This window comes from Apodemus sylvaticus, chromosome 17 (genome assembly GCF_947179515.1).
Source record: "Apodemus sylvaticus chromosome 17, mApoSyl1.1, whole genome shotgun sequence".
Lineage (NCBI taxonomy): Eukaryota > Metazoa > Chordata > Mammalia > Rodentia > Muridae > Apodemus > Apodemus sylvaticus.
In genome coordinates, this window is record NC_067488.1 from 23,872,270 (window position 1) to 23,895,725 (window position 23,456).

Sequence of the window (23,456 nt, forward strand, 5' to 3'; positions counted from 1 at the left end):
AAAAGGGTCAGTCATCGTCCAATCAATTTAGATTTTGTTTTCCTTTAAGGCAAAGCCATTAGACTTGAAACACATGCCAAATGCAACATGGGTATACCTTCACTCACGGGTCCCCTCTTTGTTACTGTCGGGAATCAAACTGAACTGTTTGCCATTAATTTTAATATACCCATTCCAATTTCCCAAGGATTTGTGGATTTATTAATTTCTTTTTGCAGTAAAGCCCATTGATATCCTATTTTCAAGGGTCCTTAAGAAGTACACAGATATCCTTGGAAAACAGGAAATGGCAGAAATAGAACATTTCTAGAGTTGATTCCCTGAGGGAATCCCTGGAAAGCTTTTGTGATTACAGATCTTTATACTCTATGCATAAGATTCAGAAAATATTTGTCTTAGGGGTGTTTACAGAGACTTCCAGTCAGTTGCAAGGGATGCTCAGAAGTCAGAAAGAAACTTTTCTTAGGTTTCTGAGCCTTGGAAGCACCAAGAGAATTTGGATATTAAAAATAGCTTACTAAGGTTTCACAGTAAGATGTAATCTTACAAAACAGTAATCATTTATAAATTTAGGTGTTATTACCACAGCAGGGAGGCCATGAGGAGGCTATAAAAGAGCTTTGTGGAGTTGATGCTCTCTTTCCATGTTTAAGAGAGTTCTTGGGACCAAACTCAGATCACTAGGCATGCAGAGCAATCATCTTTGCCAGCCGAGCCATCTGGCTGGCCTGGTACTAATGCTTTTCACTTGACCATTACATATGATATATGAGAAATAACTAAGGTAAACAGTATGCTGTTGAGAACAAGTATATTTGACTTTCTTTGTTGTGATGCTGAAGATAAACCCCAGGCCTCACATATGCTGAGCATACTCTTAACCCAGTGCAAATATATTAATAAATATTACTTATAAAGTTCACTTATAAGATTCTTTAATATTCATAATATACAGAAATTAATTTTAAATAGCATTTACCGAATGAATTTAATTTAGAGATCAACATTGTTCCATAGCCAAAATTCAAAATTCAAATAATGTTTATTATGATACATAAATATTGACAGAGATTGAAATATAAAGTCAAAAGTTTGTCTGGACGCCATGCTTTCTAAAAGGCAAAGGTGCTGTGTTTTCTTCATTTAATCAATTCATCTGTTTTTATATTTTGCATATGCAGTTTTTAAAGTAAACATCTGAAGTAATTTTTTTTTTTGGAGAAACAGGTAGTTCCTCTTAACTGCTAAACAAATAGTAATGTATTGAATCCGCGTAGCCTTTGACAGCAGTTTCTAAATTCCTAGCAATAAGCAGTTATAAGGCGTCGATTAATCATATGCAATTTGAGTTGGTGAAATGGCTCAGCACTTTAGAGCGCCTGCTGCTCTTGCGGAGGACTTGTGGAGTAGTTTAGTTTCCTGTACTTGTGTTGAGCGGCTCACAGCCTCTTGTAAATTCAGCTCTTAGGGATTCAACACCCTCTTCTGGTCTCTTGAAGCACGCCCACACACAGGACACATTCTCACATAGACACACACAGATAGACACATAAAATTAAAAAAAATTTTTTTTTAGGGAAAAGCAAAGACACCATTTAAAGAACAGAATCTAGAATTAATCCCAAGAGAAGTTTTTTTTTTTTAAAATTGGACATTTTATTAACATTTCAAATGTTATCCCCTTTTCTGGGGTGTGGGCAAAGAGAAGAGAATCAGTGGTTAGTCCTCCAGTGTTCTTCGTGCCTCTGGCATGGAGAAGACAGAAGTGCAGTGATGTGTGACAAGACTCCCTGACAGACCTGAAAGGACCTGGTTACCAGTGACTGGGAGACAGTACTCCTGTCTCTGTCCCCTTTAAACCACGTCAGCACCGTGTTCTTGTTCAAAGAACACAAAGGGGGTTTTCACAGCGCAATCGGGAAGTTTAGAAGAGGCATACTAAGTTTCCTCAGTCTCCATTAAGATAAAAACATCACAGGTGTCAGATCAAAATCAGGGCTGGAGACGGGGATGCAGCTCAGGGACCGAATGCTCCACTGTTCTGCAAAAGGCCCGAGATTAGGTCCCTAGAACCTCATACAGCTGGGCATAGTTCACTCATCTCTTATCCTATCTCTCATTCACAAGATAGAGGCAGAAGGGCCAGAAATTAAAAAGCAAAATTTAGCTGCATAATGAGTTCAAGGACAAGCTAAGCTTGAGATGTGTGTAGGAGGAAATGAGGGAGGAGGACTGGATATTCAGAGGGAACAAGAAGCAGAAGGAGTGGGGAAGGACATTTGTATGACATGAAAGCCAAAGCAGTTTATTTGAGGAGATGAAGGGGGACCCAGGAGGAGGTTAGGGGAGGACAGTAAGGGAGGGGAATGACTTAGAACAAGGGTAATGACACATAAGCATGGAAGTGCTGTTGTGAAACCCATTGTTTTGTCTGCTAACCTAAAATATTAATTAAAAAATCACGTGTGACAGAGAAGAAACAGGGCACTCTGGAGACTCCTCCCTTGTCCTGGTAGTACCTCAAGCTTTTGTGCATGTTACTTTGAGAAAAAAATCCTAACTGCAGTGTCTTAGATCACTGTTTAGAAGGAAACCCTGTTGGATGGTCTTAATCGTATGCAGTTAAAGACCATTCTTTTTATGTAAGTCTGTGATCACATGACTATGTTCTAGTGACTCAAGCTTAATAAATAGGAGTTGAGTACATCAGACCAGTTAAGACACGTGCACATAATTATGTGCAGTCATAGTTTTTCATTCAATAAAGACACGACTTGGCAATTTAAAAATAATAAGCCTTATTTTTGTCCATATTAAATGTAATTTATGTCATATCTGATCGATTTTATTTTCATCAGCATGGAAGCACTGTTTAGTAAATATTCAGTCTACACAGTTCGACATCACGCAGGCACCAGACTTTTGAACGGATTTCTAGGTCTTTGGCGGCATGCGGAGCCTATCAGCTTTCCTGGTCACTCGTGGAAACCCTAGCACTCCACGCTGCAATGGTCTGGCTCTGTCTCAGTACTAGCTGCCATCTCTTCCATCAGATGGTAGCAGTGACTGAGTAGTGCTTTTCCCTTGGCTTTTTAGTCTTTTTTATGTGGGTGGTGTAGTCTTCTCAGAAGCCTTTCTGTTTGGGATCCGTGGCAGGGTTTTCTTGTCCTTATAGGTAGTCTTCTACACTTTCCCACTACTTCTGGAACCAGACTGATGACACTACTTTCCGGCAGTTCTGGTTTAGGGCTGACAGAAAGTCTTAGCTTTCTTGGTCTTGGCATTTGAGGTTGATGACTCGGCATCTGGTGTAGGATCGTGTGATTTCTTGGTTGCTTTCACCATACTGAAGCCAGGGGTGGTCTCTAAATGTAATTTTTCACAGAAGAAATTCAGTGAATATATAAAATATTTTTTTTAAACCTGGACATGCAATGCTGCAAATAAATGTAAATGGTGGGGTTGTGTGACGTAGGCTCTTCCTATTATGCATTTTAGAAGTTAATAATTGATGCAATGGTTGTTTCTTCTTTTCTTTTCTTTTCTTTTCTTTTCTTTTCTCTTTCTTTCTTTCTTTCTTTCTTTCTTTCTTTCTTTCTTTCTTTCTTTCTTTCTTTCTTTCTTTCTTTCTTTTTTGGTCTCACATATGTTTTGTTTTGCTTTTATCATAGACACACAAACACAAGAATCCACCGTGGGAGGAGGCGTGAACAGGCATTGCTTCTATGGACTTCAGCCTGATTCAGAATATAAAATCAGTGTTTACACAAAGCTCCAGGAGTTGGAGGGACCCGGTGTGAGCATCATGCAGAAAACAAGTAAGTCAAGTGTCTTCTCCTGATCCTCTTTGAAATAAGGAAACAGCATATCGATATGGATCTACAGCTTCTCCCTGTTTAGAAAATTAATAGCTCTTGTTGCCTAGGAGTCTGAGCCATGCACATTTTCCTCCCTTTTATCCACCCCCAAATTCTTCACAATGCCCTGCTACTGCCGTCAGAGTATTTTTATTTCCATTCCCTATATGTTGTTGCCACAGGGCCATCTGATGGCGAAAAGGCTTGAAACAATGATTTGCATTATGATCCAAATGCATAAGAAGCATCCACGGTATGTGGTGTGTGAAATCGGGTTTGAGGACAATACCATCTTATCACAGCAGTGAGCGTGGGCTCAGAGCCAACATGTTCCAACTGGCTGACCCTGGAGTTATTGCCTCCTTAAGAGGCCTTTGTGCTGTTTTTCAAGCTGGCCCCAGATCTGATGCACGGAATGGAAAAGCAAAGCACAAAATTAAAACAAGACACTTTTCACATGGTCCGAGGAATTGAGGATGTCTGTTTCTTAGAGTAGCTTTTCCCCATTAATTATTTATTCACTCTACAATCTGATTGTGGTGCCCCCTGTCCTTCCAGCTTCCTCCTTAAATGTCCCCTGCTCCCCATCCCTCCCTTTCTCCTCTGAAAAGGGGAAGGTCCCCTCTGGGTACCAACCCACCCTGGTGCCTTAAGTCATTGCAGCACTAGGTTCACCCTCTCCCACGGAGGCCAGACAAGGCAGTCCAGTTAGGGGTACAGGATTTGTAGGCAGGCAACAGAGTCAGTGTAAGGCCCTACTTCAGTTGTTGGGGGACCTGCATGAAGACAAAGCTGCACACCTGCTGTGTGTGTGTGTGTGTGTGTGTGTGTGTGTGTGTGTAGGGACTAGGTCTAGTCTTTGTATGGTCTTTGGTTGGTGGCATAGTCTCTGGGAAACCCAAAGTGTACAGGTTACTTGACTCTGATGGTCTTCTTGTGGAGTCCCTATCCCCTCCAGGTCTTACAGTAGTTTTTAATAAAAAGTTCTTGACCTAGAGGCCACAGCCATTGAAATGGATAAAAATATATTTAATAGTAGTGAACTGAGGGTGGTTGTATTTGCATGTCTAACTCAGTATCTCTAATTTAAATTCAAATTCTTGAAGATGAGCACATGAACAGGTGGCAGATGATTAGATTTCCTTCTGTTTTTGCATGGCATGTAGAAATAGCTACCACCTTGAATAGATCTTCTAGCTCTAGGACCATGAAGGAAGAAATCATAGCATATTCCCTTAAAAAACATGGGATGAGCTCCTGTGTTACAGCTCATTTTTAATTGTAGCACTCAAGAGGCAGAGGCAGGGAGATCTCCATGACTTCCAAGCTGGCTAGTACTATATAGTGAGATGCTTCCAAAAATAATTGATTAAAGGATAATATGTTGAATTATCTAAAATTTTAATATAGAAATGCTATTTCCCAATAAATATATTTAACATTTGATACATGTTTTTGACATATGATTTATAAATCATAAAAATCTAAGAGCCATTTTAAGTGGACAACTCAGTTATTTTGAGAACATTTGAAGAGTCATAGAAACATCACTACCATACTAGCTGAAAGCACTCCATCATCCCAAAGAAATTTTATCCTTACTTTATCACCTTTCCATTCGTATTAACCTCAAGTAATGCCCTTTATTTTGTATAATCCTTTCCTAGACATTTTATATGAATAAAAATATAGAGCAGACAACCCTCTGTATCTGCCACATTTTAATTAGCATGCCATTGAAATTTACCAAAGCCATGAAATATGGCTTGCTTCTTTTCTTGTATCAGTCGCTCGCTTCTTTTCTGGTTGGCTGGAATCACGTCTTATGGATGCACATTGCATAATGTTTGAAGTTAACTGGTCTTTGATGGTACACAAGTCTTGGAGTCAGGCATGTTTTATTTGATTTTTGTGATCCATTGGATTAGATTTCAGCCATCATGGTCTTGGGAAGTTCAACACCTCCGAGATTCTTTTTGTTCATCCATAAAATTAACTATTTTATAACTACCAATGGTGGCAGCCGTGAATGCTCAACACCTTTGAGCATCTGTGGAGCAGTTCAGCTTGTGTTTTATTGAACACCTACTTTTGTCATCTCCATTACCTTCTCAGGAGTCATAACTATTTGCCTCAGACCTACAGCTCACTACCATGCATTTTCTCTGGACCTTTACCTTAAATTTTTTTAAAAGTATATTTTAGAATCTTTGGACATCTTTCAAAGACAGTCTATGTCCCCTGCTGATGTCAATCTTGCAGAAGCTTTTAATTTCTGGGTTCTCACATTTATGGGTTAAGTTCCCTGTTCATGCTCAGTGCTTGTCTTACTGTGAGACTCTGTGACCCCTGGTCCACTTTAATCCCCTAACCTTAATCTCACAATCCTTAGCTACCAACTCAGGGTTAATCCCAATTGTATCTCTTAGTTTGATGTAAATATTTCCCTGATAAGGAAGATATCTGCGTTCTTGTAGCTTCCAGCCACCTGCTCTAGTTCAACCTTCTGAAGCACACAGACCAGGCCTGTTTATCTGCTATGCGACAGCCCGTCCCATGGCTGACGATAGGGACCATCTGTGTGTCATGTAAGAGTATAGGCATGTGGCACCTGGGTGTGTGAGCTTTTCACGCCCAAGAGACTCTTTGGCCAGATGCTTTGCTGAAACGAACTTTCTTTTGATTTGATTCTGAGTTTATTGATGAAACTGAAGATATGTCTCAATCTTATAGAAGATTATTAAGAAAATGCTTAATAATAAAGATGACCCAAGTCATCTAAAAGTGCATAAGCCAGGCTTGGGAAGCAGTTTGTGGTGTTCTAAAGAAAGTTTTGTAGCTACAGTTTTAGTATTAGAAACTGTCTTTTCGTCTTCTCTCTTTCCCTTTTAATTTTAGAATTCTCAAAACAACAACAACAACAATAACAACAACAAAAACCCTTTAAAAACAACAGGGATTCATATATCCATATCTGAACAAGAGTCTCACATAAAGTTTGTTTTCCCTCATTCTTTCTTTTAGAAAGACATATCTCTATCACTGTGGTTTCTTCCAAAGATGCCTTTTACTTTACCCACAGATGGGATCCTGCCATGGTGTCCTGTGACTTGCTTTGTGTCACACAGTAGTTAGCTCATGGACATTTCCCTTTATCAGTAATACACAGTTACCACGTTCTTTCATGCTGACTCACTCGTGTTACAGAGCTAATTTGATTTTATTGGATCCCAAATTAGAAGAGAACACAGAATTCATCTCTCCTTATGAAGGAATTCCCTTAAACACCTGTCAGAGCTTGAATTTACCCAGCTGTTTGTTGCTTGAAGTTGGAGTTCCCCTTTGTGAATTGGCATTATCAGTAGGGGTGTTTCCCAAATATTAAACTGGGATGATGAGAATTTTCTGGGTTTTTTTTGTTTTTGTTTTTGTTTTTTTTGTTTTTGTTTTTGTTTTTTTACTAAATATTCATTTTCAGATATCAATAAAAACAAAAAAATAAAATGCTATTTTATCTTTACCTACAACAGTAGGTAACAATGGTACTACAACTCCTTTGTGCTTTGCGTGAGTTGGCACGAGAATAAATCTTCTCTCTGACTGTCCCTAAGTCATCTGCATGCTGCAGGCTGAAAAGATCTGACCATACACCAGTCCCTAAGTATTTATTCTTGGTCCTCGGAAATGAGAGACTTTTTTTCAAGATGCCCACTGAGGAGAATAGACAGTGAATCATATTTCATTTGTAAGTGGCATCTTTGGAGACACAGGCTGGGAAGGATTAGAAGTGTCAGGGACCAAAGACTGATGGTCAGTGCTTAGGCAGAATGGAAATGAGGTTCACTGTCTATGAGAAAACAGCCAGAACCTACATCTCACCAGAGGGCCAGGGTTTCTGCCTTAAATCAACAGCAGAACCACTTTGTAGTTGGCAGTTTGATTACCCCGGCTCCTGCTGGGCAGCATGAATGGGGGCCGAATGCCTTTCAAGCCTTCCGTATGGCATGAAAGGATGGATAGAGTCGGTCTCACAGGCTGTGACTAGTTTATAGCAGTCATTAGATCCTCAAAGAAAGCCTTTATCAACATCATCGATAACCTTGAATAAAGATTTACTGTATCACGTCCCTCCGTTCCCTATAGATGAGATCACTCATGAGTCCTCTTTGTCCCTTCCCCACGTAGAATCACTTCCCACGGAACCGCCAACGTTTCCTCCAACCATCCCACCAGCAAAGGAAGGTAAGAGAACAAGAATGGCAGCGTGATTTTAGATTCAGTGTTTCTGTTGCATGTGTTAGTTCATCCGGTGAAAATCAAAGGGGATGCTGGAGAGATGGTTCAGCAGGAAAGGGCACACTGTTCTTGCAGAGGACCGGAGTTCGGTTCCCAGCACCTACGCCAAGCAGCTCACAGCTACCTGTAACTTTAACTCCAGGGTGGTTGATGCCAAGCCTCTGGTCTCCCTGGAGATTGCACTCACATTGGCAAACTCACACGTACAAACACACACCATTCCAAAAAGAAGTTAAATACAAATTGTAGAAGAAAACAAAGAAACTAATATAAAATATTTATTGTGTTGCCTAATTTTCTCCTTAATATATATTCATAGCTTATCAAACCACAACAATTTTAAAAATTCATTTAATAATAAATTGTATACACAGATGGGTTTTTCATGCAGACTTGCTTAATATTGACTTCCTTGAAAAATCTCAGAATAGAGAATGTTCACCAAAGAAGCATGGTTATATAATATATCCGTGAAAACCTAGTGTATAATTTTAAAGCACAGGGGAATGGTCTCTAGTTCACGATGAAATGCCTCTTCAGCGTCTATCCTCATTGCAGTAGCTGGGACTGCCAAGGAAGTTATTTAAGCTTCCAAGAAAAGTTGTGGCCTTTGATTTTCATCACATTAATGAGCATTTATTAGTGGGGGGAAAGGGGAGATATTATAATAGTGCTTGATTCCTGCTTTTCTTTCAGTATTATAAGAGGTATAGGTACTAATGCAGATAATTGTGTCAGTGGTGTGAGTTATAAAAGAGAAATTGGATTATGACAGCTCAGGAATGAGAACATTTAATGCTGTGGTTGGTTAAGGACTGCTAACCAACCATCTTAAGAGATAAATAATAGAACACATAATGATCGAGCAATCCATCCTGTGTTTGGGGCGAACCATCGATACTCTACCGAGGGCACAAAGTAAAGATAGAGTTATGAAGGGTATTGTATGTGACACAAAGGACCGGGCTTTATTCTTTAAAATTATGATGCCACAAGAAGTTCAGTTAAGGGAAAGATGAACTAATAAAACCTTTGCTCAGGAAAGATGACTTTGGGCTGTGGACATGTCTCAGGTGGTAAAATTCTCAGGCAGAAGCATGCAGAATCTGAGTTCAGACTCTAGCATCAGCGTAAAAGCTGGGCAGGACATTCATAACCCTGGGCAGATTATCTGAGTGTGTGGCCCCGCCAGGCTAACAAAAATGGCAAACTCAAGCTCTAATTCAGTGAGACACCCTGTAGGTAGAGAGTGATGCAGAAAAAATCTGCACCATCTTCAGTTCTCCATATGCATTGATGCACACACACATGCATGAACACATGTATACACAAATAGTTCATCGTGTTCGCGTCTGGGTTAGAATGTTGATGCAGCTGCCCCCCGAGTAACCTACATAGCATCTTCGGGTACCATGAAAGCTAGCCAGCAGGGAGGAAGCTTCCTGGCAGCACAAATATGATTTCCCTATGTCCTGTGGCCAAAGTGTGTGGTGTCTTCAGCCATAGGATCTATCGTCAGGTTCTGGTGGGCAGCAGCTAGGAGCGATAGGAAGAGCCTGTATTATTTTGGAGATTTCTAGGACACCTTTGACCATCAATGGGAGAAGAGGCATCCCACATCTGTCACTGGGATTTTTATTTAAAAGCCTAGAGTATATAAAATTTTATTTTCAAATTATACAGGATACTTATTACACAAGTATTTAAAGTTAGAAAAGGGGCTTTAAGAAGAAAATGAAAATGAAAATATCCTAAATGTAATTTCTTCATGCATGTTGATGAATTTTCTTTTATTCGAAGTAAATGATTAATTAGTAAAATTTAAAATAAATTCTGCTTTCATTTTGAAGATGAAATGATTATTTCATCTTTGCATAGAAAGGGCATGAATCCCTCTCCTGTTTATAATGACAAGGCTGTAATCTGTTTCAGCTTTAGAGTCAGACTATGAATCTATAAAATTATGTAAGTCACGTGAAAGTCACGGAAGCCAGCTGCAGCTCCTCACTGTCCCCGAGTGTGACCTCTCTGGTCACATGGGTGATTTATCTTACCTTATGGACAACTGAAAGGAGTCAAGCGCCTACAGTAAGAACCGGGCTGTTGTTTCTCAGAAAGGAGAAAGGCAAATTATCTCATAGAGTCTTTGTATATAACTGAACTACAATGAAAAGATCGAGACTACTGAAGAACAAATTGTGTGCCTCAGCATACAGCATGGTTAACTGAATGATAACACAGCAATAAAAATTGAAATGATCCACAGCAATAGCTGGAAAGAGGAATGGGTAGTGAGGAGCTTCCCAAAAGGGACTTTGAAAAGGGACTTTCCATGGAGAAGGGTTTGGGTTATATTATTGTGTGGCCTTTTTTTTTTTTTTAATGTTGCTGCCCAATAGTGACTACTGGTAGTGGCTTCCTTCTGCTAGTATTGGTGTCTACTCTTTTTATTTACTTATTCATTTTTTTTTTGCCATGTGTCAGTGGATGGTAAAAGGACACAGAAAGGATTTTTTAAGCAATACAGCAATTAAGGTTTGTTTATGCTTATGCACAATGAATTGTAGCTTTTCAAAAGACAGGGTCTCATGTAAGTCAGGCTGGTGTCAAACTTGCCAGTAGCTAAGAAGGCCCGTGAACTTGTGAACCTCCTGCCCTGCTTCTCCAGTGTCAGGTTTATAGACATGGGCCACCATGACCAGTATCATTTGAATGCTTTGAACATGCTGGCTGGGCAACTCTAACTACTGCGCCACATCTCCTTCCCAAACTGTAGTTTCCCTGATTCCACTGTATCACATCCTCCTCTCAAGCTTGGTCCCTCTGCTGTTAATTCAGACTCAACAAGCACAGTGTGCAGTGTGGTCGCATAGACTTATGCTTTGTTGATGACTATTAGATCATGCTTGCTCTTTGCTTCAGTCTCTCCATGCCTTTCACCCCTCGTTCTCCTACCCCTCATTTTCATTCTTTACAGTGATTGCTGGAATTTTTTCTCCCCCTGTTCTCACCTGCTCAGTAGAAACTTTTCAACCATAAATGGGAGCTTTGGGCATGAAAGAGAAATGATGGTGGTAAAGTTTTAGTAGCACAGAAGGGGGATCTTAAGAGCTTAAGCTTTTCCTTTTGGAAAGAGATTTAGTTACCAGAAGGCAATGGTTACCAGTCTTCTGGCTTGATAATGATGTCATTTTCCTCGAACCCCTGACTCAAAATATATCCTTGGTCTTCAGTCTGTAAAGCTGCCAAAGCAGACCTGGTATTCATGGTGGATGGATCCTGGAGCATAGGAGATGACAATTTCAATAAGATCATCAATTTTCTGTATAGCACTGTGGGAGCCCTGGACAAGATTGGTGCAGATGGAACTCAGGTAAGGCCAGCCAGTCAATCATTGCATTACCCTATGCATTCAGACATTATTCTTAGTCTCTTACCATGGTCACTTGTCAGGGGATGTAATCAAAGAACTGGGATGATGGAATGCTAGTCTTGATAGGTGTGTTCAACCTGTAGCTTGTGGGATGCATGCATCCAGTATTACTATGATGTAACCCAACAGATCTGTGCATGACAGCCTCAGACTTCAGTGTCAATAGGTGGGATGTCCCTGCAAGAACTACTGAGATCAGCAAACTAAAGATGGTAGGCTAGTGGGGGATATTTATTTTATATTAAGGCAGAGTATCTCCTTTATACATAATATTTCCCCTGCTCCCAAGGGCATGGCAGTCTTGAAAGTAGGGGCCAGGCTACGGTCATACATTTTAAGGATCATGCAGAATGTGAAATTACTTTATTCATTCAACAGATACTCATAGGATAGTGGATCAAATTATGGAGCAAAATTCACCCATAGTGTCACAGGGATAGAAGTAAATTCAGATGAGTGAGGTCACAGATTTTGAACTAGAACATACTTCATCTTCTTGCTCTGCCAGTGAGCACATGTGTGATCTTGAATCTCTTGCTTGATTTTACATGCCTCAGTTTCCCCTTTTTACAGTGGGTAGAATCATAGTAGATACTGTATATTTGTGTCACAGGAAGCTCTGATAAAGAATACAGCCCTGATTCTGTGGCACAGCCAGAAACCAGATTTAGGAGGTCAATTTTTACTTCTTAAACGAATTGGTAAAAGCCCTATAGCCATTAGAAAGGATTTTGTTTTGTTTTAAATTCTAGTTCTTAATAAGCAGCTACAACTTGAAATTTAATTTTTCTTCAAATTTGATATTTGATTTATTGAAAACTTAAAGAGAGGGTTGGGTTAAGGAAGAAATTTAAACTATGGATGCTACAGAGCTCCTATGTCTTCTGTTCCCGTGGAAGTCCCTACTGTGTAAAAGTGGATTTACCCTGTCTCTCCAGGTGGCAATGGTTCAGTTCACGGATGACCCCAGAACAGAATTCAAACTTGATGCTTACAAAACCAAAGAGACTCTTCTCGATGCAATTAGACACATTTCTTACAAAGGAGGAAATACTAAAACAGGTAAGACCCAAACAGACATTGACAAAACAATGCCCAGCGAGAGCTCACAATGATCCTTAGGAATTTGAGGGTGACTGTTATCAGGAGCCTGACTGATTTGTTTTGGCACCAAGTGTGGAATCCAGGGCCTCACACATGCATCACAGGTACCTTGCCCTTGTGTTGCAGCCTCAGCTTCCAAGACACACAATTTTCAATTGCTTTCATTGATGTAGCAAGGCTGACTCACTCTTTTCAACCCAAGAAAGCACCCGAAGGAGTGAAATGGAACTGTCGACTCTTTGTTTCAGGAAAAGCTATCAAGCACGTTAGAGATACCTTATTTACTGCAGACTCAGGGACAAGGAGAGGCATCCCAAAGGTCATTGTGGTTATAACCGATGGACGGTCACAAGATGATGTCAACAAAATCTCCAGGGAGATGCAGGCAGATGGTAAGGTTCATCTATCTATGTATGTATGTATCTATCTATGTATCTATGTATGTATCTATCTATGTATCTATCTATGTATCTATCTATGTATCTATGTATCTATGCATCTATGCATCTATGTATCTATCTATCTATCTATCTATGTATGTATCTATCTATGTATCTATCTATGTATCTATGTATCTATCTATGTATCTATGTATCTATGTATGTATGTATGTATGTATGTATGTATGTATGTATCTATCCATCCCTCTCTATCTCTATCTCTATCTCTATCTCTATCTCTATCTCTATCTATCTCTATCTCTATCTCTATCTCTATCAGCTCTCTCTGTCTCTATTTCTATCTCTATCTATACCTATATCTATATTTATATCTATGCCATCATGGCTACTGAGAACAATGTTGGCACTAAACATGCATTTCTATCTGCTTAATAAATATCCCCTAGTGTATATTTAGGGGATTTTAAATCCCCTAAATTTAGGGGATGCAGATTTTTTTAAAAAATCACATGCCTTGACAATTCTGTAACTTGGTGTTTTTATTAAAGAAAAAGATATGATGTGTTATAGCAGGGTTTCTTGTCTAAGGAACAGCAGCAAATGAGTTACAATAGTATTGAAAGGACACTCTAAAGGGCTGTCTCCTAATCTGTTAAATAGATGTTCTTACAGGATGGTTGCGAAGGTTCCGTTATATGATATATGTGTGATGATTTGTTTGAATTATGGATTTGACATAATCTAGACTCACATAGAGAGGGAGTCTCATTTCAATGAGAGAATGTCTGGATTAGGTTGGCCCTTGGGCGTGCATGTGAGGGAGGTTTCTTAGTTGAATTGATGGAGGAGGGACTGCCTATGCGGCTTTTGAGTGGCACTATTTCATGGGCTGAGCCCTGAACTGAAAGAACAGCTGTTCTGAGCCTCAGCATCTGTGTACCCACTACTGTCACCTTGATGATGGATGTGGTGTGACAAGTTCCCCCACCCTCTGGCTGCTGCGACCGCCTAGCTGTGATGGACCTGAAACCATGAGCCAAAACAAATCCCTTTAGATTGCTAGGCCTTACGTTGTACTTCTGAAGGGAAAAAATTTCTGTGTAAGTAGCACCTCATGCTATAGGTGTCAGAATAGATATTAAAAATATGCAACTGTAAATATGTTACTCAAACCAGAACCATTTGGGCTTATGTACTAACTGGGACTTAGCTTTATTGCTTTTTTTTTTTTTTAATGGAAAATTTCTTCGGGGGATGATGGAGTGAGTATTTCTCACATAATGAAATAGGCACATTAAGAATGCTGATGAACAGTAAAGAAGGAATTAGCCACACCCCCTGGGCTTCCAAAATGAACACGTTTTAATCATTTGGGCACCAAGCATCCTGCATTGTATTTTGTGACATTTACATTACTCAGAAGTCTGCTCCGTGTCTGTTGTAGGTTACAACATCTTTGCCATCGGGGTGGCCGACGCTGATTACTCAGAGTTGGTTCGGATTGGCAGCAAGCCCAGCTCACGGCACGTCTTCTTTGTGGATGACTTTGATGCCTTCAAGAAAATTGAAGACGAATTGATTACCTTTGTCTGTGAAACTGCATCAGCAAGTTAGTTCTTGGGAACTTGTATTCATGAGTGTGGGTTAAAAATCTAAAATATCTAATACCGGCTAAATAAGGACTCCCATCTAGAGCTGAGGAAGAACTATAGATTAGGTATCAAGCAGGTATTACATCCTATGGTTTTGCTCATATGAGATAAACATTCTCTCTCCTCCCTTTAGGGAGGTTGATGAAAGTTTCCCAAGTTGACACTTTGTATTAAACATAGGAGTGCAAGACTGGATGATTGAAGACAGCTTGGGAGACTTAGTATCAGCCAATGTTACACAGAAAGTCCTTGTCTTAAAACCAACCAAATGTAGGAAATAGTTTTCAAAGACATCCCAATCAAAACATACCTCAACATGTGCTTTCACCTAACAACCATTGGTTTGATGAATCTAGGAGAGTGGTTGGAAGCTGGGACCCTTTGGATAACCACAGCCAAATGTGTCGTTAACTTACACATCAGGTGTAGAAAGCTAGGAAGGCTTTGTTAATTTCCTGTGCCCACAACAACAGGACCATGCATTTGGAAGACACACAAGCTACAGTTTTATATTGCTTGCTTTGTTTTTCAGCCTGCCCAATGGTGCACAAAGATGGAATTGATCTCGCAGGTATGCATTATGGGTCCCCCCCCCATTTTTCTTGTATCCATATGATATATTCTGATGTCCCATTGCTAGCTCCTCTAAGACAATGACTCCTCCCTGCTCATCTGAAACCCTCTGTGTCTCTGCCTCTCATTAGAAAACAGATAGCCGTCTAAAAATGATGATAAAATAAAAGACAACAAAACCAAACAAATCAGGCAAATAGGACAAGATAGGACCAAAAGAAGGAGAAAAAGTGCTAAAGAAAAAGCCCAAGCAACACATATAGATGGAGAGGCACACATTTGCCCACGCAAGAATCTCAAGAAAGCATAAAAACAGAAGTAGTCATTATCACATTCTGCATACAAATGTTGATGCTTGTTTGAGGTCTATCTACCTGTTTTTGTTTAAATATTTAGTAAGAAACTTTAAATTTTGAAAGCACCTATTTATTCTCATCCACTGTATCTGTCTCACCACTGTAGGATTTAAGATGATGGAAATGTTTGGGTTGGTTGAAAAGGATTTTTCTGCTGTGGAAGGAGTCTCTATGGAACCTGGTACCTTCAATTTGTTCCCGTGCTATCAAATCCATAAGGATGCCCTGGTTTCCCAGCCAACAAAGTATGTTTACTTTGCAAGATGCTAAAGTCAATCATACGTTTATTATATCTCAATATAAAAATTGATGTGAGTTTGTGATTTACTGCAATAGTTTGTGGTAAGATTTTCTATGGTGTTTAAGAGTAAACAATGTTTATAGTTCTTTGTTTAAAAAACAGTCCTGGGGCTGACAGTTTGGCACAGTCTGCAGTTAAAAGCAATGACTGTGCTTCCAGAGGTCCTGGGTTCAATTCCTAACACCTGCATAACAGATCACACCCATCTGTAACTCCACCTGCAGGGGGGTCTGGTGACCTCTTCTGGCCTCTCTGGGCATTAGGCATGCATATATTACACAGAACTATATGCAAGCTAAACACTCTTACACACCAACATAAAGTTTTTGAAAAGTTAACATAAATCATCAGCCCCATCCTAAAATCCTGGTTGAAGTTTAGCATATTTTCATCTGCAAATATGTAAAAATAATTGATGCTGACATAGCAACACAACAGTCCATATATTATTCCAAATCCTTATGTATGCTAACTCTTGAGCCTATAAGCACCTCTGAAAGTGAAAACTCAGAGAAGCCAGAGAGTTGAGGTAAAATTCATAGTTAGAGGCAGGGAGATGATTCCACAATAAAGATGCTTGCCCTATAAGCTTGATGAGCTGAGTTTAAATACATGGGATCCATGACAAACATAGGTGGTTGTAGTGGTGTATGTCTGTAACCCAAGCACCCCTAAAGTGAATTGGGAAGAGGAAAGGGAAGAATACTCCCTGAACCTGGAGAGCCCTCCTAAAGCAGTGATCTTAGGGGGATTGGTGGCAATCTCCTTTTGTTTCCCAAAGCTTCTCTAGTGAAAATGTGTAACTTTATGGTCAGAGGATGACTTTGTGTCAAGAACGAGACAATGAGGCGTTGTATTTTCATGCCACTTCCAGGTATCTGCATCCAGAAGGATTGCCTTCTGACTATACAATGAGTTTCCTGTTCCGGATTCTTCCTGACACGCCACAGGAGCCATTTGCTCTTTGGGAGATTTTAAATAAAAAGTCTGAGCCGCTAGTTGGGATAATTTTGGACAGTAAGTATATTTATGTGTGTAGCAATTACGGTATACATGATAATGCACGTGGCGTGTCTTATCATTTGATGTTGCAGTATAACTTATGCAATGTATGTATAAACAACAGGCAATAAATTATGAAATCATTGATTCATTCACCTATTAACCTGTTCTTTCAAGAAGTGGCCCCTGGGGGATGGAGAAGTGACTTAGTGGTTAAGAGCACTGACTGCTCTTCCAGAGGTCTTGAGTTCAATTCATAGCAACCACATGGTAGCTCACAACCATCTGCAACGGGATATGACACCTTCTTCTGGTGTGTCTGAAGACAGCTACAGTGTACTCATATACATAAAGTAAATTAAATCTTTAAACAACAACAACAAACAACAACAAAAAATGGTCGCTGAGCACCTGCTTGGTGCCAGCATTGGCCATCAGAAAGCACATGTTTCTGATGGGCTTAGGGACTGAGACACCCATTTGAGGAAGCGCCATCAAGGGAATCTTTCCCCTGTCCTGTTCCGAAGTGTAGCACACAGGGCTCAGCTTTGTTCAAGTCGCTGAAGTTATTGAGTCTCAGGATTAGAATGAAGCTAGAATCTAATCAATAGCAAATTACAGTTATGAAGTAGCAATGTACGTAAATCTATGGTTGTGTTCCTAAGATCATGGGAAATGGTTTTCCAATGGTCACAACCCACAGGTTCAGAACCACTGTTCTCTGTGGATGGTGAACAAGATGGAGCTAGACAAGCTGTTTCTTGTGAAGACTGCAGGCAGAACAAAAGTAGGGAAAGAGGCAGAGGCTTTCAAGAGATAGGAACAGAAGTTCATTTATTAGGCATGGTTATGATAAATATGAATGCCCATTTGATAGTCCACAGATACTACCAATTTGGCAGTATCATGCTTGGAAAAATTTCTGAGATAGAGATAAAAATTTGGAATCTGGGTGTGTGTGGTGTACGATGCCACAGTCTATTGTTAAGAAAGTGAAGAGAAGAGCATGTGTCCACATGCTGGGAAACTACAGCTCGTGGAGATGGGGAACCTGAGGAGGAGCCATCAAAGGAAGATTTTCCCCTGTCCTGCTCTGAGTGTAGCACACAGGGCTCAGCTTTCGATCCATGTCGCTGAAGTTATCGAGTATCAAAATAAGAACAAAGCTAGAATCCAAAACGTGAAAGGCATGACTACCTTCTTACAAGCTTTTGTATAGAGACTAGTTTGATATTATTTCCAAAGGAAATAAAAGTATTAATAACTAGACATCAATCAACAACTAAACATAGTTTGAAGAAAACCTTCTGCATTGATATGACAACTAAAGAGAATCTACAGACTGAAAGCAATTAAGTTGTTAACGCCATATCTGTTCTAGGCTCAAGAATAAAGAAGTCTTAAAATGACTAAAATTAGTTTGATCCTTGTCCTGGTTACCTTTAACTGTCACTGTGACACAGCGTGGAGTCCCTTGAGAAGGTCGTCTCAAATAAAGGACTGTCCAGACAAGATTGGCCTGTGAGCCTGTCTGTAGAGGATTGTCTTGGTTGTTAGTTGGTGTGGGAGGGTCCAGCCCACTGTGGGCAATACCTTGCCTAGGCAGGTGGGCCTGTACTGTGTAAGAAAGAGATAAGAATGAATCTGCTAACAAGCTATCATTAGGCAGCATCTTCCACGGCTTCTGCCAGTCTCATTGGTTGTATAGAATAGCAAACAGGCTTGGTTTTAGGTTCTTGCCTTGAGCTCAATGATAGACTTAGAACTTGTAAGTGTAAATAAGCTTTTAGCTCCCCTTGGTTGCTTTTGGTCAGAGTGTTTCTGACAGACCACAGAAAGGAAGCTAGAATACTCCACTTAAACTCAAAATGAAAATTAAACATTAGTGTAAGAAAGCACCGTTGAGAAAAGGATATTTTTATTTAACTATTTATTGTTATTAAATTATTTTATTTACATTTCAAACATTGTTCCCCTTCTTGGTCCCCACTCAAGAGTTCTTCATCCCATCCTTCCTGGCCTCTGAGAAGGTGCTTCCCCACCCATCTATCCCCTCACCTATCCACCCCTCACCCCGTTTTTATTTTTAATAATGAAATATTCCTTGTAAAACAAAGGATTTAACATTAAGAAACTTTTTTCTGTTCACAATAAAGGAGACATCTGTGTGGTAACGCTTCATGTCCTGGGAAAGCTGGTGTCTGTTGTGGGCTAGTAGGACAGTGTTTAGTTTTTTTCTTTCCTAATATTATTGATAATGTCCTCTCTCATTATCTTCTTTTACTCTAGGTGTTGATGGCATCTCTCATGAGGTGGTGTGGATAAGAGGTTAGACAAAGAGGTGTAGGGATGAGTAGGTTCCTGCTCGCCCCTCAGCACAGGTTGTTAAGTCGGTCACATTAGCCACCAAGAAGCCTGAAGCAAGCTGTGGACTGTTGAGTGTCTCAGCCCCTCGTGTGGCTCCAAAAGAATGGATTCCCTATTTTCTGTCAAGCTGAATGTCAGGAAAAAGTTACTCACCTTTTAAAACCTTTCCTTATTTGACTAGATGGTGGAAAAACTCTGACTTATTTCAACTATGACTATACTGGAGATTTTCAAACAGTCACTTTTGAAGGACCTGACATCAGGAAAATGTTCTATGGAAGCTTTCACAAGGTTAGTGGGGCTTCATATAATGAAATTGTCAGTTCTGTTATCTGTCACGAAAAGGAGCCACGGAAATGAATATGTGGGAGAAGAGGTGGGGTGGGGGCCTGGCTGTTTTGTTTTTTGAGACTAGGTCTTTGTACATTGCTCTGGCTGTCCTGGAACTCACTTTGTAGACTGGGCCGGCCTCAGACACACAGAGATCCATCAGCCTCTGCCTCTGTGTGTTAGGATTGAAGGCATTCTCCGGTATGCCTGGCTCAGAAGTGCATTTCTTAAACTTCATGGAACTTTGAATTTCATAGTTTAACTGGAGTAAGGATTACTTCCTTTAAGACTTGATAAAGAGGGCTGGAGAGATGGCTCAGCGGTTAAGAGCACTGACTGCTCTTCCAAAGGTCCTGAGTTCAATTCCCAGCAACCACATGAGCCACATGGTGGCTCACAACCATCTGAAATGAGATCTGACACCCTCTCCTGGTATGTCTGAAGACTGCTACAGTGTACTTACATATAATAAATAAATAAATCTTCAAAAAACAAAAATAACTATATATATGTATATATATATATAGTCAAGTATAAAACTTGATAATGATATCCAAGATTCTGAGTTAATAGTTCTGAGATGGGACACTGACCTGTGATTCCCAGCAAGCTGTCACGGGATATAGTGAGAGGCTTGGCCCAGATTTCCCCTTTGAGGAGAAAGAACCACATTGCTAAGCAGCTAGTGCTCATTTGCCATTATTACATAATACAACACATAATGTGTAATATAGTAAAGATATCTGGTTAGGCTAGTGGCATAGCTTAGTGCGTAAATGCACTTAGCACCAGGTATTGAAGGCTTAATGATCTGAGTTTGATCCATGGAACCCATGTGGAAGATGGAAGGAGAGAACGAGTCCACAAAGTTGTTCTCTCACTTCTACACACACTATTGAACATCTATACATCTGTGCATGTGCATGTGTATGCACACACACACATATACACGCATGCACATGCACACACACACACACACACACACACACCCACAGAGAGAGAGAGAGAGAGAGAGAGAGAGAGGGATTTGCTGGTCTTCCTGGCCATTTGGAACTTTCTATGTTCTTTTGAGATCTTTATTGCATATTGTATAATTAAAAATAATTACATATGAAAACATACTTTTTTCTTGTTGGACAGGATTACATACCAATATGAAAAATGTGTGTGCATGTGTGTAGTTTTACAACTGGAAAATTTAAAGTTGCATTAACACCTCTTTGGATTTCACTAGAATCATGGATAATTCTGGTCTTGGTTTGCATATTGCAAAGCAGAGAGAGAAACCTGTAGGGGAGATGTGAAGTCTTTACAATGTCTTTTGTATCAAAAGAGCATTGTCACCACAGCTTCCAGCTTTGGCATGAGCTTGTGTTCTCACTTCAAGGAACTCTTTATTTGTTCTAGGTAGTGTATAGCTTTGTTTATTTTGCAGAGCTTAAGGAGCTAGAAGCAAGGGTTGTAAATGATTGGCTTTAAAAGTGTAAATCTTTAAAAGTTTAAAAGCTGTGTAAAGAAATAATTTCTTCTAGTTTATGTGTTAGTAAAGCCAAGTAAGAAACAAAATAAACTGACACAGCATACAACTATTGGTGGAAGATATCAATGAAAGTTCAATTTACAATGATCAGATTTGATTTGGTCAAAGCATTACAAGCGAGTAAATATCTTCATTCTGTATTGATTATTAGTTGGATCTCTTTCACATTTTGGATATAAAATATAGTCCCAAAATATTAGTAATTATGTAAGTAAAATGGCCACTTGTATGTGTATCTAAAGGAGCAAAATATTTTGAAAATATTTTGTCCTTTATAAAGCACAGTATAGTTTTAGACATGGGAACAATCTCCCCAGACCATACAGAAATCAATTTCTACTCTTTGTAGATGCCAGTGTTAACAAGAAGCAAGTAATGTGTAGGAGTTTCCAGGAATGTTTCAGCAATGGTTAGCAGCTTCTTTCCAAGAGGAAACAATTCTAATGAATTGCTTTGCTGATTAGAATTGCTTTTATCCTGATGTAATTTAAACAAAACATTCAATAAAAAATAGGTTGGAATCTACCTGATTTCTTTCATTTCTCATACAACCATGGGCAGAACAAAGTTGAACATAACCAAGAAAATAAGAGTATATTAATATAAAAGATGTTAAGTTCCTGACAAAGTCAGCTAGTGATTTAAGCATGGCATTGGCTGGCTTAGTTTTTATAGCCTTGATTCACATCATCCAATCCTCTTTGAGGAGTTGCCATGGTTACCTTTCTTTGTGAGTGAAATCATTATTGGAGTATGGATTTTTTTCTTCCTTTCACTAGCCTGACGCAAAAAAGTAGCGGTCATGAAGCAACACTAATCCCTACTCAAAATGTGTAGAACGCCCATAGATTTTTATGACACTTGTTTAGAGTGTCGTTATTTGTTTTATTTACAATAAACCTACCCTTAATGGCTAATTAAAGGATGAAAAGATCTGGCTTTTCCATATCCTCACAAAGAACCTGTTACTGTTGAAACAGTGCTCTTCATGTCCTTGAGACTATAGTTGGAGAAAACCACGCCAGACAGTTAAGGTGAAGGGTTTCCACCCTCATATTCATTGCTCCCTTTCCCCTCCCTTAAGAAAATGTCCTTCACTCTCAGAACCTCTTCCAGCTTCAGGGAGATGGGAAAATCAGGGAAGGTAGCGGGGAAAGGGAACATATTAGAACTAACTATAAGACACATGCATAACATTCATAATGACACAGTACTTTGTGTGCTAACTTAAACATCAAGAAAGGTAAACTAAAATTTCTCATAAAGAGTGGCTCTTTTAAAGTATGTCAAAGTGAACTATCTAGAGGGATGATTGTTGAATGTTGAGCAGTCCTGGAAAAGGTACAGAGCAAAGTACTTAGAGACAGATTTCTCTTCCTTCTCTGCACTTCTTTAACAGTGAGCCAGACAGTTGCACAAGTAAGTTTGTAATTCTCCCTGCATAGGACGTCCTAAAACATCTTTTATTTCATCTAGCTCCACGTTGTTGTCAGCAAGACTTTGGCCAAAGTGGTTGTTGACTGTAAGGAAGTTGGCCAGAAGGCAATAAATGCATCATCAAATATCACGTCGGATGGTGTGGAAGTACTAGGGAGAATGGTCAGATCGAGAGGACCAAATGGGAACTCTGCACCAGTAAGTGGATAGGAAGTGGAACTGTGTGTCTGTTACAGGAGAAATTCTTCTTTCTTTCCTTCCTTCCTTCCTTCCTTCCTTCCTTCCTTCCTTCCTTCCTTCCTTCCTTCCTTCCTTTCCTTCCTTCCTTCCTTCCTTCCTTCCTTCCTTCCTTCCTTCTTTCCTTCCTTCTTTCCTTCCTTCCTTCCTTCCTTTTTTCTTTCTTCCTTCCTTCCTTCCTTCTTTCCTTCCTTCCTTCCTTCCTTCCTTCCTTCCTTCCTTCCTTCCTTCCTTCCTTCCTTTTTTCTTTCTTCCTTCCTTCCTTCCTTCTTTCCTTCCTTCCTTCCTTCCTTCCTTCCTTCCTTTTTTCTTCCTTCCTTCCTTCCTTCCTTCCTTCCTTCCTTCCTTCCTTCCTTCCTTCCTTCCTTCCTTCCTTCTTTCCTTCCTTCCTTCCTTTCTCTTTTTCCTTTTGGCTTTTTTTCTAAAAAAAAAATGTTTATTGTTCTCTAATGACAGAGTGGAATATTTTTATTCTCTTTACTTGCTGCTCACTGTCCCTTTCTGGTCACCCTCTCCCATAACCCTTCCCTCTCCCAACTCCCCTTCTCCTTTGAGTGGGTGGGGGCCCCC

General features: G+C 39.8%; 1 protein-coding gene across 3 annotated transcripts in view; it reads left to right on the top strand.

Annotated features, from left to right (window-relative positions):
* Nucleotides 1-23,456, top strand: part of Col14a1 (collagen type XIV alpha 1 chain) — a 216,402-nt gene that overhangs the window by 127,453 nt on the left and 65,493 nt on the right. For all 3 annotated transcript variants that reach the window (XM_052160565.1, XM_052160567.1, XM_052160566.1), the window contains exons 24-34: nt 3,672-3,818; nt 8,043-8,099; nt 11,387-11,526; nt 12,525-12,648; nt 12,939-13,082; nt 14,536-14,700; nt 15,276-15,314; nt 15,779-15,917; nt 16,848-16,990; nt 19,524-19,633; nt 22,689-22,847. In XM_052160565.1, coding sequence (XP_052016525.1) covers nt 3,672-3,818; nt 8,043-8,099; nt 11,387-11,526; nt 12,525-12,648; nt 12,939-13,082; nt 14,536-14,700; nt 15,276-15,314; nt 15,779-15,917; nt 16,848-16,990; nt 19,524-19,633; nt 22,689-22,847 — 1,367 coding nt within the window. The remainder of the gene's footprint in view (nt 1-3,671; nt 3,819-8,042; nt 8,100-11,386; nt 11,527-12,524; nt 12,649-12,938; nt 13,083-14,535; nt 14,701-15,275; nt 15,315-15,778; nt 15,918-16,847; nt 16,991-19,523; nt 19,634-22,688; nt 22,848-23,456) is intronic.